At 37.3% G+C, this 18181-nt stretch overlaps 1 protein-coding gene and 1 long non-coding RNA gene across 2 annotated transcripts in view; both read left to right on the top strand.

The window, feature by feature from the left end:
* Window positions 1-18181, top strand: part of map1lc3b (microtubule-associated protein 1 light chain 3 beta) — a 29919-nt gene that overhangs the window by 7478 nt on the left and 4260 nt on the right. Inside the window, exons 2-3 of the mRNA XM_034177251.1 lie at window positions 13599-13654; window positions 14109-14215. Of these exons, the coding sequence (XP_034033142.1) occupies window positions 13599-13654; window positions 14109-14215 (163 nt within the window). The remainder of the gene's footprint in view (window positions 1-13598; window positions 13655-14108; window positions 14216-18181) is intronic.
* Window positions 11303-12100, top strand: LOC117516307. The gene is made up of 3 exons (XR_004562359.1): window positions 11303-11348; window positions 11675-11712; window positions 12055-12100. It is a non-coding gene; the product is annotated as an uncharacterized LOC117516307 (long non-coding RNA).

The raw sequence follows: 18181 nt of genomic DNA, 5'->3' as shown, positions 1-18181 counted from the left end.
CTGTAGATTCATGTTAGTGTAGGTCTATCTTTGTAACACTGTAGGTTTGAGTTACTGTAGGTTTATCTTTGTAGTACTGTAGATTTAAGTTAGTGTAGGTCTATCTTTGTAACACTGTAGGTTTGAGTTACTGTAGGTTTATCTTTGTAGTACTGTAGGTTTATCTTTGTAACACTGTAGGTTTGAGTTACTGTAGGCTTATATTTGTAGTACTGTTGGTTTGAGTTACTGTAGGTTTATCTTTGTAGTACTGTAGGTTTATGTTACTGTAGGTTTATCTTTGTAACACTGTAGGTTTGAGTTACTGTAGGTTTACCTTTGTAGTACTATAGATTTAAGTTAGTGTAGGTCTATCTTTGTAACACTGTAGGTTTGAGTTACGGTAGGTTTATCTTTGTAGTACTGTAGGTTTATCTTTGTAATACTGTAGGTTTATCTTTGTAACACTGTAGGTTTATCTTTGTAACACTGTAGGTTTGAGTTACTGTAGGTTTATATTTGTAGTACTGTAGGTTTGAGTTACTGTAGGTTTATCTTTGTAGTACTATAGATTTAAGTTAGTGTAGGTCTATCTTTGTAACACTGTAGGTTTGAGTTACGGTAGGTTTATCTTTGTAGTACTGTAGGTTTAAGTTACTGTAGGTTTATCTTTGTAATACTGTAGGTTTATCTTTGTAGTACTGTAGAATTAAGTTACTGTAGGTCTAGCTTTGTAACACTGTAGGTTTAAGTTACTGCAGGTTTATCTTTGTAGTACTGTAGGTTGAAGTTACTTTAGGTTTATCTTTGTAATACTGTAGGTTTGAGTTACTGTAGTTTTATCTTTAGTACTGTAGGTTTATCTTTGTAGTACTGTAGATTCATGTTAGTGTAGGTTAATTAGGTATGTTAGTTTAAATGAGTCAACACCCCCGAGTCACACTAACTGCCAGAATGCTCGTAGCACGGGGCGAGGCAGAGGATTAGCAGCAATCTTCCATTCCAGCTTATTAATTAATCAGAAACCCAGACAGAGCTTTAATTCATTTGAAAGCTTGACTCTTAGTCTTGTCCATCCAAATTGGAAGTCCCAAAAAACAGTTTTATTTGTTGTTATCTATCGTCCTCCTGGTCGTTACTGTGAGTTTCTCTGTGAATTTTCAGACCTTTTGTCTGACTTAGTGCTTAGCTCAGATAAGATAATTATAGTGGGCGATTTTAGCATCCACACACATGCTGAGAATGACAGCCTCAACACTGCATTTAATCTATTATTAGACTCAATTGGCTTTGCTCAAAATGTAAATGAGTCCACCCACCACTTTAATCATATCTTAGATCTTGTTCTGACTTATGGTATGGAAATTGAAGACTTAACAGTATTCCCTGAAAACTCCCTTCTGTCTGATCATTTCTTAATAACATTTACATTTACTCTGATGGACTACCCAGCAGTGGGGAATAAGTTTCATTACACTAGAAGTCTTTCCGAAAGCGCTGTAACTAGGTTTAAGGATATGATTCCTTCTTTATGTTCTCTAATGCCATATACCAACACAGTGCAGAGTAGCTACCTAAACTCTGTAAGTGAGATAGAGTATCTCATCAGTAGTTTTACATCCTCATTGAAGACAACTTTGGATGCTGTAGCTCCTCTGAAAAAGAGAGCTTTAAATCAGAAGTGCCTGACTCCGTGGTATAACTCTCAAACTCGCAGCTTAAAGCAGATAACCCGTAGGTTGGAGAGGAAATGGCGTCTCACTAATTCAGAAGATCTTCACTTAGCCTGGAAAAAGAGTCTGTTGCTCTATAAAAAAGCCCTCCATAAAGCTAGGACATCTTACTACTCAAGGAAGCCCTACCATTATTTAATGCTTCGATCTTAAATATGATCAATCTATCTTTATTAGTTGGCTATGTACCACAGGCTTTTAAGGTGGCAGTAATTAAACCATTACTTAAAAAGCCATCACTTGACCCAGCTATCTTAGCTAATTATAGGCCAATCTCCAACCATCCTTTTCTCTAAAAAATTCTTGAAAGGGTAGTTGTAAAACAGCTAACTGATCATCTGCAGAGGAATGGTCTATTTGAAGAGTTTCAGTCAGGTTTTAGAATTCATCATAGTACAGAAACAGCATTAGTGAAGGTTACAAATGATCTTCTTATGGCCTCGGACAGTGGACTCATCTGTGTGCTTGTTCTGTTAGACCTCAGTGCTGCTTTTGATACTGTTGACCATAAAATTTTATTACAGAGATTAGAGCATGCCATAGGTATTAAAGGCACTGCACTGCGGTGGTTTGAATCATATTTATCTAATAGATTACAATTTGTTCATGTAAATGGGGAATCTTCTTCACAGACTAAGGTTAATTATGGAGTTCCACAAGGTTCTGTGCTAGGACCAATTTTATTCACTTTATACATGCTTCCCTTAGGCAGTATTATTAGACAGCATTGCTTAAATTTTCATTGTTACGCAGATGATACCCACCTTTATCTATCCATGAAGCCAGAGAACACACACCAATTAGCTAAACTGCAGGATTGTCTTACAGACAAAGACATGGATGACCTCTAATTTCCTGCTTTTAAACTCAGATAAAACTGAAGTTATTGTACTTGGCCCCACAAATCTTAGAAACATGGTGTCTAACCAGATCCTTACTCTGGATGGCATTACCCTGACCTCTAGTAATAATGTGAGAAATCTTGGAGTCATTTGTGATCAGGATATGTCATTCAAAGCGCATATTAAACAAATATGTAGGACTGCTTTTTTGCATTTATGCAATATCTCTAAAATTAGAAAGGTCTTTTCTCAGAGTGATGCTGAAAAACTAATTCATGCATTTATTTCCTCTAGGCTGGACTATTGTAATTCATTATTATCAGGTTGTCCTAAAAGTTCCCTGAAAAGCCTTCAGTTAATTCAAAATGCTGCAGCTAGAGTACTAACGGGGACTAGAAGGAGAGAGCATATCTCACCCATATTGGCCTCTCTTCATTGGCTTCCTGTTAATTCTAGAATAGAATTTAAAATTCTTCTTCTTACTTATAAGGTTTTGAATAATCAGGTCCCATCTTATCTTAGGGACCTCATAGTACCATATCACCCCAATAGAGCGCTTCGCTCTCAGACTGCAGGCTTACTTGTAGTTCCTAGGGTTTGTAAGAGTAGAATGGGAGGCAGAGCCTTCAGCTTTCAGGCTCCTCTCCTGTGGAACCAGCTCCCAATTCGGATCAGGGAGACAGACACCCTCTCTACTTTTAAGATTAGGCTTAAAACTTTCCTTTTTGCTAAAGCTTCTAGTTAGGGCTGGATCAGGTGACCCTGAACCATCCCTTAGTTATGCTGCTATAGACTTAGACTGCTGGGGGGTTCCCATGATGCACTGAGTGTTTCTTTCTCTTTTTGCTCTGTATGCACCACTCTGCATTTAATCATTAGTGATTGATCTCTGCTCCCCTCCACAGCATGTCTTTTTCCTGGTTCTCTCCCTCAGCCCCAACCAGTCCCAGCAGAAGACTGCCCCTCCCTGAGCCTGGTTCTGCTGGAGGTTTCTTCCTGTTAAAAGGGAGTTTTTCCTTCCCACTGTCGCCAAGTGCTTGCTCACAGGGGGTCGTTTTGACCGTTGGGGTTTTTACGTAATTATTGTATGGCCTTGCCTTACAATATAACGCGCCTTGGGGCAACTGTTTGTTGTGATTTGGCGCTATATAAATAAAATTGATTGATTGATTGATAGGTCTATCTTTGTAACACTGTAGTTTTGAGTTACTGTAGGTTTATCTTTGTAGTACTGTAGATTTAAGTTAGTGTAGGTCTATCTTTGTAACACTGTAGGTTTGAGTTACTGTAGGTTTATCTTTGTAGTACTGTAGGTTTATCTTTGTAACACTGTAGGTTTGAGTTACTGTAGGTTTATATTTGTAGTACTGTAGGTTTGAGTTACTGAAGGTTTATCTTTGTAACACTGTAGGTTTGAGTTACTGTAGGTTTGAATTGTAGGATTGAATTGCTGTAGGTTTACCTTTGTAGTACTATAGATTTAAGTTAGTGTAGGTCTATCTTTGTAACACTGTAGGTTTGAGTTACTGTAGGTTTATCTTTGTAGTACTGTAGGTTTAAGTTACTGTAGGTTTATCTTTGTAGTACTGTAGGTTTAAGTTACTGTAGGTCTAGCTTTGTAACACTGTAGGTTTAAGTTACTGCAGGTTTATCTTTGTAGTACTGTAGGTTGAAGTTACTTTAGGTTTATCTTTGTAATACTGTAGATTCATGTTAGTGTAGGTCTATCTTTGTAACACTGTAGGTTTGAGTTACTGTAGATTTATCTTTGTAGTATTGTAGGTTTATGTTACTGTAGGTTTATCTTTGTAACACTGTAGTTTTGAGTTACTGTAGGTTTATCTTTGTAATACTGTAGGTTTATCTTTGTAGTACTGTAGATTTAAGTTACTGTAGGTCTAGCTTTGTAACACTGTAGGTTTTAGTTACTGCAGGTTTATCTTTGTAGTACTGTAGGTTGAAGTTACTTTAGGTTTATCTTTGTAATACTGTAGGTTTGAGTTACTGTAGGTTTATCTTTAGTACTGTAGGTTTATCTTTGTAGTACTGTAGATTCATGTTAGTGTAGGTCTATCTTTGTAACACTGTAGTTTTGAGTTACTGTAGGTTTATCTTTGTAGTACTGTAGGTTTATCTTTGTAACACTAGGTTTGAGTTACTGTAGATTTATATTTGTAGTACTGTAGGTTTGTTACTGTAGGTTTATCTTTGTAGTACTGTAGATTTAAGTTACTGTAGGTCTAGCTTTGTAACACTGTAGGTTTTAGTTACTGCAGGTTTATCTTTGTAGTACTGTAGGTTGAAGTTACTTTAGGTTTATCTTTGTAATACTGTAGGTTTGAGTTACTGTAGGTTTATCTTTAGTACTGTAGGTTTATCTTTGTAGTACTGTAGATTCATGTTAGTGTAGGTCTATCTTTGTAACACTGTAGTTTTGAGTTACTGTAGGTTTATCTTTGTAGTACTGTAGGTTTATCTTTGTAACACTAGGTTTGAGTTACTGTAGATTTATATTTGTAGTACTGTAGGTTTGAGTTACTGTAGGTTTACCTTTGTAGTACTATAGATTTAAGTTAGTGTAGGTTTATCTTTGTAACACTGTAGGTTTGAGTTATGGTAGGTTTATCTTTGTAGTACTGTAGGTTTAAGTTACTTTAGGTTTATCTTTGTAGTACAGTAGGTTTAAGTTACTTTAGGTTTATCTTTGTAACACCGTAGGTTTATCTTTGTAACACTGTAGGTTTGAGTTACTGTAGGTTTATCTTTGTAGTACTGTAGGTTTGAGTTACTGTAGGTTTATCTTTGTAACACTGTAGGTTGATCTTTGTAGTACTGTAGATTTACATTAGTGTAGGTCTAGCTTTGTAGTACTGTAGGTTTAAGTTACTTTAGGTTTATCTTTGTAGTACTGTAGGTTTGAGTTACTGTAGGTTTATCTTTGTAGTACTGTAGGTTTGAGTTACTGTAGGTTTATCTTTGTAGTACTGTAGGTTTGAGTTACTGTAGGTTTATCTTTGTAATACTGTAGGTTTATCTTTGTATTACTGTAGGTTTATCTTTAGTACTGTAGGTTTATCTTTGTAGTACTGTAGATTTACATTAGTGTAGGTTTGAGTTACTGTAGGTTTATCTTTGTAGTACTGTAGGTTTGTGTTACTGTAGGTTTTTCTTTGTAGTACTGTAGATTTAAGTTAGTGTAGGTCTATCTTTGTAACACTGTAGGTTTGAGTTACTGTAGGTTTATGTCACTGTAGGTTTATCTTTGTAGTACTGTAGGTTTGAGTTACTGTAGGTTTATCTTTAGTACTGTAGATTTAAGTTAGTGTAGGTTTGAGTTACTGTAGGTTTATCTTTAGTACTGTAGATTTAAGTTAGTGTAGGTTTGAGTTACTGTAGGTTTATCTTTGTAGTACTGTAGGTTTGTGTTACTGTAGGTTTATCTTTGTAGTACTGTAGGTTTATGTTACTGTATGTTTATCTTTGTAGTACTGTAGGGTTGGGTTACTGTAGGTTTATCTTTGTAGTACTGTAGGTTTATGTCACTGTAGGTTCATCTTTGTAACACTGTAGGTTTGAGTTACTGTAGGTTTATCTTTAGTACTGTAGGTTTATCTTTGTAGTACTGTAGATTTAAGTTAGTGTAGGTCTATCTTTGTAACACTGTAGGTTTGAGTTACTGTAGGTTTATCTTTGTAGTACTGTAGGTTTATCTTTGTAACACTGTAGGTTTGAGTTACTGTAGGCTTATATTTGTAGTACCGTTGGTTTGAGTTACTGTAGGTTTATCTTTGTAGTACTGTAGGTTTATGTTACTGTAGGTTTATCTTTGTAACACTGTAGGTTTGAGTTACTGTAGGTTTACCTTTGTAGTACTATAGATTTAAGTTAGTGTAGGTCTATCTTTGTAACACTGTAGGTTTGAGTTACGGTAGGTTTATCTTTGTAGTACTGTAGGTTTATCTTTGTAATACTGTAGGTTTATCTTTGTAACACTGTAGGTTTGAGTTACTGTAGGTTTATATTTGTAGTACTGTAGGTTTGAGTTACTGTAGGGTTATCTTTGTAGTACTATAGATTTAAGTTAGTGTAGGTCTATCTTTGTAACACTGTAGGTTTGAGTTACGGTAGGTTTATCTTTGTAGTACTGTAGGTTTATCTTTGTAATACTGTAGGTTTATCTTTGTAACACTGTAGGTTTGAGTTACTGTAGGTTTATATTTGTAGTACTGTAGGTTTGAGTTACTGTAGGTTTATCTTTGTAGTACTATAGATTTAAGTTAGTGTAGGTCTATATTTGTAACACTGTAGGTTTGAGTTACGTTAGGTTTATCTTTGTAGTACTGTAGGTTTAAGTTACTGTAGGTTTATCTTTGTAATACTGTAGGTTTATCTTTGTAGTACTGTAGAATTAAGTTACTGTAGGTCTAGCTTTGTAACACTGTAGGTTTAAGTTACTGCAGGTTTATCTTTGTAGTACTGTAGGTTGAAGTTACTTTAGGTTTATCTTTGTAATACTGTAGGTTTGAGTTACTGTAGTTTTATCTTTAGTACTGTAGGTTTATCTTTGTAGTACTGTAGATTCATGTTAGTGTAGGTTAATTAGGTATGTTAGTTTAAATGAGTCAACACCCCCGAGTCACACTAACTGCCAGAATGCTCGTAGCACGGGGCGAGGCGGAGGATTAGCAGCAATCTTCCATTCCAGCTTATTAATTAATCAAAAACCCAGACAGAGCTTTAATTCATTTGAAAGCTTGACTCTTAGTCTTGTCCATCCAAATTGGAAGTCCCAAAAAACAGTTTTATTTGTTGTTATCTATCGTCCTCCTGGTCGTTACTGTGAGTTTCTCTGTGAATTTTCAGACCTTTTGTCTGACTTAGTGCTTAGCTCAGATAAGATAATTATAGTGGGCGATTTTAGCATCCACACACATGCTGAGAATGACAGCCTCAACACTGCATTTAATCTATTATTAGACTCAATTGGCTTTGCTCAAAATGTAAATGAGTCCACCCACCACTTTAATCATATCTTAGATCTTGTTCTGACTTATGGTATGGAAATTGAAGACTTAACAGTATTCCCTGAAAACTCCCTTCTGTCTGATCATTTCTTAATAACATTTACATTTACTCTGATGGACTACCCAGCAGTGGGGAATAAGTTTCATTACACTAGAAGTCTTTCAGAAAGCGCTGTAACTAGGTTTAAGGATATGATTCCTTCTTTATGTTCTCTAATGCCATATACCAACACAGTGCAGAGTAGCTACCTAAACTCTGTAAGTGAGATAGAGTATCTCATCAGTAGTTTTACATCCTCATTGAAGACAACTTTGGATGCTGTAGCTCCTCTGAAAAAGAGAGCTTTAAATCAGAAGTGCATGACTCCGTGGTATAACTCTCAAACTCGCAGCTTAAAGCAGATAACCCGTAAGTTGGAGAGGAAATGGCGTCTCACTAATTCAGAAGATCTTCACTTAGCCTGGAAAAAGAGTCTGTTGCTCTATAAAAAAGCCCTCCATAAAGCTAGGACATCTTACTACTCATCACTAATTGAAGAAAATAAGAACAACCCCAGGTTTCTTTTCAGCACTGTAGCCAGGCTGACAAAGAGTCAGAGCTCTATTGAGCCGAGTATTACTTTAACTTTAACTAGTAATGACTTCATGACTTTCTTTGCTAATAAAATTTTAACTATTAGAGAAAAAATTACTCATAACCATCCCAAAGACGTATCGTTATCTTTGGCTGCTTTCAGTGATGCCGGTATTTGGTTAGACTCTTTCTCTCAGATTGTTCTGTCTGAGTTATTTTCATTAGTTACTTCATCCAAACCATCAACATGTCTGTTAGACCCCATTCCTACCAGGCTGCTCAAGGAAGCCCTACCATTATTTAATGCTTCGATCTTAAATATGATCAATCTATCTTTATTAGTTGGCTATGTACCACAGGCTTTTAAGGTGGCAGTAATTAAACCATTACTTAAAAAGCCATCACTTGACCCAGCTATCTTAGCTAATTATAGGCCAATCTCCAACCATCCTTTTCTCTAAAAAAATCTTGAAAGGGTAGTTGTAAAACAGCTAACTGATCATCTGCAGAGGAATGGTCTATTTGAAGAGTTTCAGTCAGGTTTTAGAATTCATCATAGTACAGAAACAGCATTAGTGAAGGTTACAAATGATCTTCTTATGGCCTCGGACAGTGGACTCATCTGTGTGCTTGTTCTGTTAGACCTCAGTGCTGCTTTTGATACTGTTGACCATAAAATTTTATTACAGAGATTAGAGCATGCCATAGGTATTAAAGGCACTGCACTGCGGTGGTTTGAATCATATTTATCTAATAGATTACAATTTGTTCATGTAAATGGGGAATCTTCTTCACAGACTAAGGTTAATTATGGAGTTCCACAAGGTTCTGTGCTAGGACCAATTTTATTCACTTTATACATGCTTCCCTTAGGCAGTATTATTAGACAGCATTGCTTAAATTTTCATTGTTACGCAGATGATACCCAGCTTTATCTATCCATGAAGCCAGAGAACACACACCAATTAGCTAAACTGCAGGATTGTCTTACAGACATAAAGACATGGATGACCTCTAATTTCCTGCTTTTAAACTCAGATAAAACTGAAGTTATTGTACTTGGCCCCACAAATCTTAGAAACATGGTGTCTAACCAGATCCTTACTCTGGATGGCATTACCCTGACCTCTAGTAATAATGTGAGAAATCTTGGAGTCATTTGTGATCAGGATATGTCATTGAAAGCGCATATTAAACAAATATGTAGGACTGCTTTTTTGCATTTATGCAATATCTCTAAAATTAGAAAGGTCTTTTCTCAGAGTGATGCTGAAAAACTAATTCATGCATTTATTTCCTCTAGGCTGGACTATTGTAATTCATTATTATCAGGTTGTCCTAAAAGTTCCCTGAAAAGCCTTCAGTTAATTCAAAATGCTGCAGCTAGAGTACTAACGGGGACTAGAAGGAGAGAGCATATCTCACCCATATTGGCCTCTCTTCATTGGCTTCCTGTTAATTCTAGAATAGAATTTAAAATTCTTCTTCTTACTTATAAGGTTTTGAATAATCAGGTCCCATCTTATCTTAAGGACCTCATAGTACCATATCACCCCAATAGAGCGCTTCGCTCTCAGACTGCAGGCTTACTTGTAGTTCCTAGGGTTTGTAAGAGTAGAATGGGAGGCAGAGCCTTCAGCTTTCAGGCTCCTCTCCTGTGGAACCAGCTCCCAATTCGGATCAGGGAGACAGACACCCTCTCTACTTTTAAGATTAGGCTTAAAACTTTCCTTTTTGCTAAAGCTTCTAGTTAGGGCTGGATCAGGTGACCCTGAACCATCCCTTAGTTATGCTGCTATAGACTTAGACTGCTGGGGGGTTCCCATGATGCACTGAGTGTTTCTTTCTCTTTTTGCTCTGTATGCACCACTCTGCATTTAATCATTAGTGATTGATCTCTGCTCCCCTCCACAGCATGTCTTTTTCCTGGTTCTCTCCCTCAGCCCCAACCAGTCCCAGCAGAAGACTGCCCCTCCCTGAGCCTGGTTCTGCTGGAGGTTTCTTCCTGTTAAAAGGGAGTTTTTCCTTCCCACTGTTGCCAAGTGCTTGCTCACAGGGGGTCGTTTTGACCGTTGGGGTTTTTACGTAATTATTGTATGGCCTTGCCTTACAATATAACGCGCCTTGGGGCAACTGTTTGTTGTGATTTGGCGCTATATAAATAAAATTGATTGATTGATTGATAGGTCTATCTTTGTAACACTGTAGTTTTGAGTTACTGTAGGTTTATCTTTGTAGTACTGTAGATTTAAGTTAGTGTAGGTCTATCTTTGTAACACTGTAGGTTTGAGTTACTGTAGGTTTATCTTTGTAGTACTGTAGGTTTATCTTTGTAACACTGTAGGTTTGAGTTACTGTAGGTTTATATTTGTAGTACTGTAGGTTTGAGTTACTGAAGGTTTGTCTTTGTAACACTGTAGGTTTGAGTTACTGTAGGTTTATCTTTGTAGTACTGTAGGTTTATGTAACTGTAGGTTTATCTTTGTAACACTGTAGGATTGAATTACTGTAGGTTTACCTTTGTAGTACTATAGATTTAAGTTAGTGTAGGTCTATCTTTGTAACACTGTAGGTTTGAGTTACTGTAGGTTTATCTTTGTAGTACTGTAGGTTTAAGTTACTGTAGGTTTATCTTTGTAGTACTGTAGGTTTAAGTTACTGTAGGTCTAGCTTTGTAACACTGTAGGTTTAAGTTACTGCAGGTTTATCTTTGTAGTACTGTAGGTTGAAGTTACTTTAGGTTTATCTTTGTAATACTGTAGATTCATGTTAGTGTAGGTCTATCTTTGTAACACTGTAGGTTTGAGTTACTGTAGGTTTATCTTTGTAGTACTGTAGGTTTATGTAACTGTAGGTTTATCTTTGTAACACTGTAGGATTGAATTACTGTAGGTTTACCTTTGTAGTACTATAGATTTAAGTTAGTGTAGGTCTATCTTTGTAACACTGTAGGTTTGAGTTACTGTAGGTTTATCTTTGTAGTACTGTAGGTTTAAGTTACTGTAGGTTTATCTTTGTAGTACTGTAGGTTTAAGTTACTGTAGGTCTAGCTTTGTAACACTGTAGGTTTAAGTTACTGCAGGTTTATCTTTGTAGTACTGTAGGTTGAAGTTACTTTAGGTTTATCTTTGTAATACTGTAGATTCATGTTAGTGTAGGTCTATCTTTGTAACACTGTAGGTTTGAGTTACTGTAGGTTTATCTTTGTAGTACTGTAGGTTGAAGTTACTTTAGGTTTATCTTTGTAATACTGTAGATTCATGTTAGTGTAGGTCTATCTTTGTAACACTGTAGGTTTGAGTTACTGTAGATTTATCTTTGTAGTATTGTAGGTTTATGTTACTGTAGGTTTATCTTTGTAACACTGTAGTTTTGAGTTACTGTAGGTTTATCTTTGTAATACTGTAGGTTTATCTTTGTAGTACTGTAGATTTAAGTTACTGTAGGTCTAGCTTTGTAACACTGTAGGTTTTAGTTACTGCAGGTTTATCTTTGTAGTACTGTAGGTTGAAGTTACTTTAGGTTTATCTTTGTAATACTGTAGGTTTGAGTTACTGTAGGTTTATCTTTAGTACTGTAGGTTTATCTTTGTAGTACTGTAGATTCATGTTAGTGTAGGTCTATCTTTGTAACACTGTAGTTTTGAGTTACTGTAGGTTTATCTTTGTAGTACTGTAGGTTTATCTTTGTAACACTAGGTTTGAGTTACTGTAGATTTATATTTGTAGTACTGTAGGTTTGTTACTGTAGGTTTATCTTTGTAACACTGTAGGTTTGCGTTACTGTAGGTTTATCTTTGTAGTACTGTAGGTTTATGTTACTATAGGTTTATCTTTCTAACACTGTAGGTTTGAGTTACTGTAGGTTTACCTTTGTAGTACTATAGATTTAAGTTAGTGTAGGTTTATCTTTGTAATACTGTAGGTTTGAGTTACGGTAGGTTTATCTTTGTAGTACTGTAGGTTTAAGTTACTGTAGGTTTATCTTTGTAGTACTGTAGGTTTAAGTTACTGTAGGTTTATCTTTGTAACACTGTAGGTTTGAGTTACTGTAGATTTAAGTTAGTGTAGGTCTATCTTTGTAACACTGTAGGTTTGCTAATGTCAGCGTACTTTAAACGTCCATTGCCCAACATGAACTTACTGTGGCTTTGTGTCAGAATGGTGAAAATCCAGTAACTTAATCACAATAATTGACAAATTAAACAAAGACACTCTTCAGCAAACTGCAGTAAAACAAAGAGTGTGGGTTGGAAATTTAATTTTGTGTAGTATTGTAATTGCTTTACGTCCCCTTTTTTAAATTCTCAATTTCTTTTTTTTTATATCATCGTGGCACAAATCTAATCCCATATTTCAGGTGTAGATCACATGAGAGATTACGTAGTTAGTACTTAATATCATACTTTACAATTTAATCACTGTATATTTAAATAAACCCACTGTAAAAACTCATTCTGATTAAATACTTCTAGGCTGTGTGTGAAACACTCCAGGATACCGATTGGGGTTTATTATCTATACTTGTATAGTCCCTCATGATTATCATGATGTCTGTTTGTGGGCAACATCCTGGAATGATTCATTCTGGTATTACGACAGAAAAGAAATACGCGGTTCCTGTTCTGTGATTTCCATTTACTGAATCAGAGGCTGTTTGCTGTTTACAGGACAACCAGCACACACACACACACACACACACACACACACACACACACACACACACACACACACACACACACACACACACACACACACACACACACACACACACACACACACACACACACACACACACACACACACACACAGAGAGAGAAACCCGCTGTTTCCCCGTTTCTGTCGCTTGAATTCATGTAACTGTGGAAGTGTTTACCTTAAAGTTTGAAGAAGGTCTTGTAACTGGTTGTGACAGCAGTGTGTGTTCAGCTGATGACATCAGGCTCCACAGATTGTCCTTCAGCTGACAGGTCATGTGACTTTGTGGTCATTCAATCTCAAAAACAAACAGAAGCCTCCCAACTGACCAGCTCAGATTTACTTTGAAGGTCACATATCCAATTTTATTGAACAATGAGTGTGCAAAATTGTTCAGCTTGTATTGTCTTCAGTTTCTGAGATATGGATACTTTTAAAAGGAATTTCAAAGTTCCAAAAGTGATTATTGAAGGATTTTAAATTTTGAGGCATTGTTCTACGCTATTTGATGTTTTTAACTGCTGAAATGATTGGTAGTACAACCCGACCGATATCGGTTGTTCAATAAGATCAACTGATATAGACCTTTCGCAAACTCACTGGTATCTGTATAATTGTTTCCTGATTAAAAAAATATATATTCCCAAAATAAACAATGCAGAAAACACATTGGATGTAGGAAATGGTGTCATTACAGAGCTGGATACTTTTGAAGCTGGTTGTTTACCTGCTGTTGTTCTCCTCCACAGAACAGAGAGTAGAAGATGTCAGACTGATCCGAGAGCAGCACCCCAACAAGATACCTGTGAGTCAGACTGCACGTTTAAACATCACGCACACCTGAAGACACTCAGATCACTTCACATCCTTCTTGCTGTGCAGCGTTGATAAATATCTTCAAGGAGTCACGTTAAAACGTTTCAGGAAACTAATGAAAACCATTTTTAAACCAAATGTTGAAGTTTGCATGCTTCGCTTTAAATGGAAAAGAGCTGCAGCCTCCGTTTTGATGGACAGGTTGGTATCAGTTTCCTGCACAGCATGTGGGCATGTCTAGCTATTTCTGAGACGCATGACGGACAAGATCCACATAAGGCCTGAATGTTGTCGACAGCCGGATCATTTCTCTGAGTCTTTGCTCAACTGTGGGACTCCGCCCACTTTTAATCAAATTAAAACCTGAGTTTGCATAATATGATGGTTTTAAACAGTAAGTGTGACAGAAATTAAAAAGAAAAAAAGTTTCTGTTCTCCTGTAGGTGATCATTGAGCGCTACAAAGGAGAAAAACAGCTTCCCATCCTGGACAAGACCAAGTTCCTGGTACCAGATCACGTCAACATGAGTGAACTCATCAAGATCATCAGGTACATTATTATTCAAAGTGGAGGAAGACCCGCCTGGAATATGGGCATCAGGGGCAATAACCAATGTCTCTGTTTTGTCTGCGTTGAGCTGAAGAAAGTTATTCGTTAGCCATTGTTTTATTTCCACCAAACAATGGAGGAAGGACTCAAGCCTCTTAATCTCAGATGGCTTAAAGGAGCAGTAAAGCTGGATGTCATCCACAAATAACTGGTAAGAGACATCAGTAAATCTTTGAATGATCCTACCTAAAGGGATCAAGTACAATAAAAACAAAATGGGGCCCAATACAGAACCCTGAGGGACTCCGCATAACAGGTCCGCAGACTCTGACCTTATCTGGTTAGCAAAAACGCTAAAGCTACGCCTGGACAGATATGAGAAAAACCACCGAAGAACTGACCCTGACAGTCCGACATGATCCCTCAATCTATTCCGCAGGACCTGGTGGTCAACAGTATCAAAGGCAGAGGACAAATCCAAAAGAACCAACACGGTGGATTTCCCAGCATCAGCAGACATCATAATGTCGCTGGACACTTTCAAAAGAGCCGTTTCCATAGAGTGTTGTCTACGAAAACCGGACTGAAACCTGTCATGAATGTTATTCTGATCCAGGAAGAGTGTCAGTTGGTCTGAAACCACCCTCTCGAGGATCTTAGACAGGAATGGGAGCTTAGAAATAGGTCTAAAACTACTTAGCTCCATTTGATTTAAACCTGTTTTTTTCAGTAGAGGCAACACTATGGCATGCTTAAAAGCACTGGGAAACACACCGGTGGACAAAGAAAGATTTACCATTCTAGTAACACACGGAACAATTACCTCAAATACTTTAATAAAGAGCCTGTAGGGAAGGATGTCCAATGAGCAAGAGGAAGGTTTCATCTTGCTCACCAATGCCGAAATATCAGCAAGTGTCACAGCCCTAAATGAAGACCAAATGCTGGGAACAGGCTCAATAACAGTAGAAGTACCACACAGGGAGGGTGGAATTTTATCCTTAATCAACTTGATTTTGTCAATGAAAAAACTCAAAAAAGCATTGCTGTCAGCTTCAGAAAACACAGGAGTAACTGAAGCAGCAGGACATACGAGAGTTGATTGTGTCAAACAACACTCTGGGATTCTTCAGGTGTCCCCTATTTAAGGATGAAGCCAGCACCTGTTGAACATGCTCTTCTCTTTGAAAGCCTGAGGAAAATGGGATGTTCAAGACATTGTTCAGAAGAACAGCGTAGTCTAATTAAAAAGTTGATTGGAGAGGGGAAAACTTATACGCAGGTGCAAAAAATTATATAGGCTGTTCATCTACAATGATCTCCAATGCTTTAAAATGGACAAAAAAAAAAAATAAATAAACAGAGATGCATGGAAGAAAACAGAAAACAACCATCAAAATGGATAGAAGAATAACCAGAATGGCAAAGGCTCACCCATTGATCAGCTCTAGGATGATCAAAGACAGTCTGGAGTTACCTGTAAGTGCTGTGACAGTTAGAAGACGCCTAATTTAGAAGCTAATTTATTTGCATGAATCTCCCTCAAAGTCCCTCTGTTAAGTAAAAGACGTGCAGAAGAGGTTACAATTTGCCAAAGAACACATCAACTGGCCTAAAGAGAAATGGAGGAATATTTTGTGGACTGATGAGAGTAAAATTGTTCTTTTTGGGTCCAAGGGCCGCAGACAGTTTGTGAGACGACCCCCAAACTCTGAATTCAAACCACAGTTCAATCAATCAATCAATCAATTTTATTTATATAGCGCCAAATCACAACAAACAGTTGCCCCAAGGCACTTTATATTGTAAGGCAAGGCCATATAATAATTACGTAAAAACCCCAATGGTCAAAACGACCCCCTGTGAGCAAGCACTTGGTGACAGTGGGAAGGAAAAACTCCCTTTTAACAGGAAGAAACCTCCAGCAGAACCAGGCTCAGGGAGGGGCAGTCTTCTGCTGGGACTGGTTGGGGCTGAGGGAGAGAACCAGGAAAAAGACATGCTGTGGAGGGGAGCAGAGATCAATCACTAATGATTAAATGCAGAGTGGTGCATACAGAGCAAAAAGAGAAAGAAACACATCATGGGAACCCCCCAGCAGTCTAAGTCTATAGCAGCATAACTAAGGGATGGTTCAGGGTCACCTGATCCAGCCCTAACTATAAGCTTTTTCAAAAAGGAAAGTTTTAAGCTTAATCTTAAAAGTAGAGAGGGTGGCTGTCCCCCTGATCCAAATTGGGAGCTGGTTGCACAGGAGAGGAGCCTGAAAGCTGAAGGCTCTGCCTCCCATTCTACTCTTACAAACCCTAGGAACTACAAGTAAGCCTGCAGTCTGAGAGCGAAGCGCTCTGTTGGGGTGATATGGTACTATGAGGTCCCTAAGATAAGATGGGACCTGATTATTCAAAACCTTATAAGTAAGAAGAAGAATTTTAAATTCTATTCTAGAATTAACAGGAAGCCAATGAAGAGAGGCCAATATGGGTGAGATATGCTCTCTCCTTCTAGTCCCCGTCAGTACTCTAGCTGCAGCATTCTGAATTAACTGAAGGCTTTTCAGGGAACTTTTAGGACAACCTGATAATAATGAATTACAATAGTCCAGCCTAGAGGAAATAAATGCATGAATTAGTTTTTCAGCATCACTCTGAGACAAGACCTTTCTAATTTTAGTGATATTGCGTAAATGCAAAAAAGCAGTCCTACATATTTGTTTAATATGCGCATTGAATGACATATCCTGATCAAAAATGACCAAGATTTCTCACAGTATTACTAGAGGTCAGGGTAATGCCATCTAGAGTAAGGATCTGGTTAGACACCATGTTTCTAAGATTTGTGGGGCCAAGTACAATAACTTCAGTTTTATCTGAGTTTAAAAGCAGGAAATTAGAGGTCATCCATGTCTTTATGTCTGTAAGACAATCCTGCAGTTTAGCTAATTGGTGTGTGTCCTCTGGCTTCATGGATAGATAAAGCTGGTTATCATCTGCGTAACAAAGAAAATTTAAGCAATACCGTCTAATAATACTGCCTAAGGGAAGCATGTATAAAGTGAATAAAATTGGTCCTACCACAGAACCTTGTGGAACTCCATAATTAACTTTAGTCTGTGAAGAAGATTCCCCATTTACATGAACAAATTGTAATCTATTAGATAAATATGATTTAAACCACCGCAGCGCAGTGCCTTTAATACCTATGGCATGCTCTAATCTCTGTAATAAAATTTTATGGTCAACAGTATCAAAAGCAGCACTGAGGTCTAACAGAACAAGCACAGAGATGAGTCCACTGTCTGAGGCCATAAGAAGATCATTTGTAACCTTCACTAATGCTGTTTCTGTACTATGATGAATTCTAAAACCTGACTGAAACTCTTCAAATAGACCATTCCTCTGCAGATGATCAGTTAGCTGTTTTACAACTACCCTTTCAAGAATTTTTGAGAGAAAAGGAAGGTTGGAGATTGGCCTATAATTAGCTAAGATAGCTGGGTCAAGTGATGGCTTTTTAAGTAATGGTTTAATTACTGCCACCTTAAAAGCCTGTGGTACATAGCCAACTAATAAAGATAGATTGATCATATTTAAGATCGAAGCATTAAATAATGGTAGGGCTTCCTTGAGCAGCCTGGTAGGAATGGGGTCTAATACACATGTTGATGGTTTGGATGAAGTAACTAATGAAAATAACTCAGACAGAACAATCGGAGAAAAAGAGTCTAACCAAATACCGGCATCACTGAAAGCAGCCAAAGATAACGATACGTCTTTGGGATGGTTATGAGTAATTTTTTTCTCTAATAGTTAAAATTTTATTAGCAAAGAAAGTCATGAAGTCATTACTAGTTAAAGTTAAAGGAATACTCGGCTCAATAGAGCTCTGACTCTTTGTCAGCCTGGCTACAGTGCTGAAAAGAAACCTGGGGTTGTTCTTATTTTCTTCAATTAGTGATGAGTAGTA

This window comes from Thalassophryne amazonica, chromosome 8 (genome assembly GCF_902500255.1).
Source record: "Thalassophryne amazonica chromosome 8, fThaAma1.1, whole genome shotgun sequence".
Classification (NCBI taxonomy): Eukaryota; Metazoa; Chordata; class Actinopteri; order Batrachoidiformes; family Batrachoididae; genus Thalassophryne; species Thalassophryne amazonica.
This window is presented reverse-complemented; position numbering and strand designations above follow the sequence as displayed.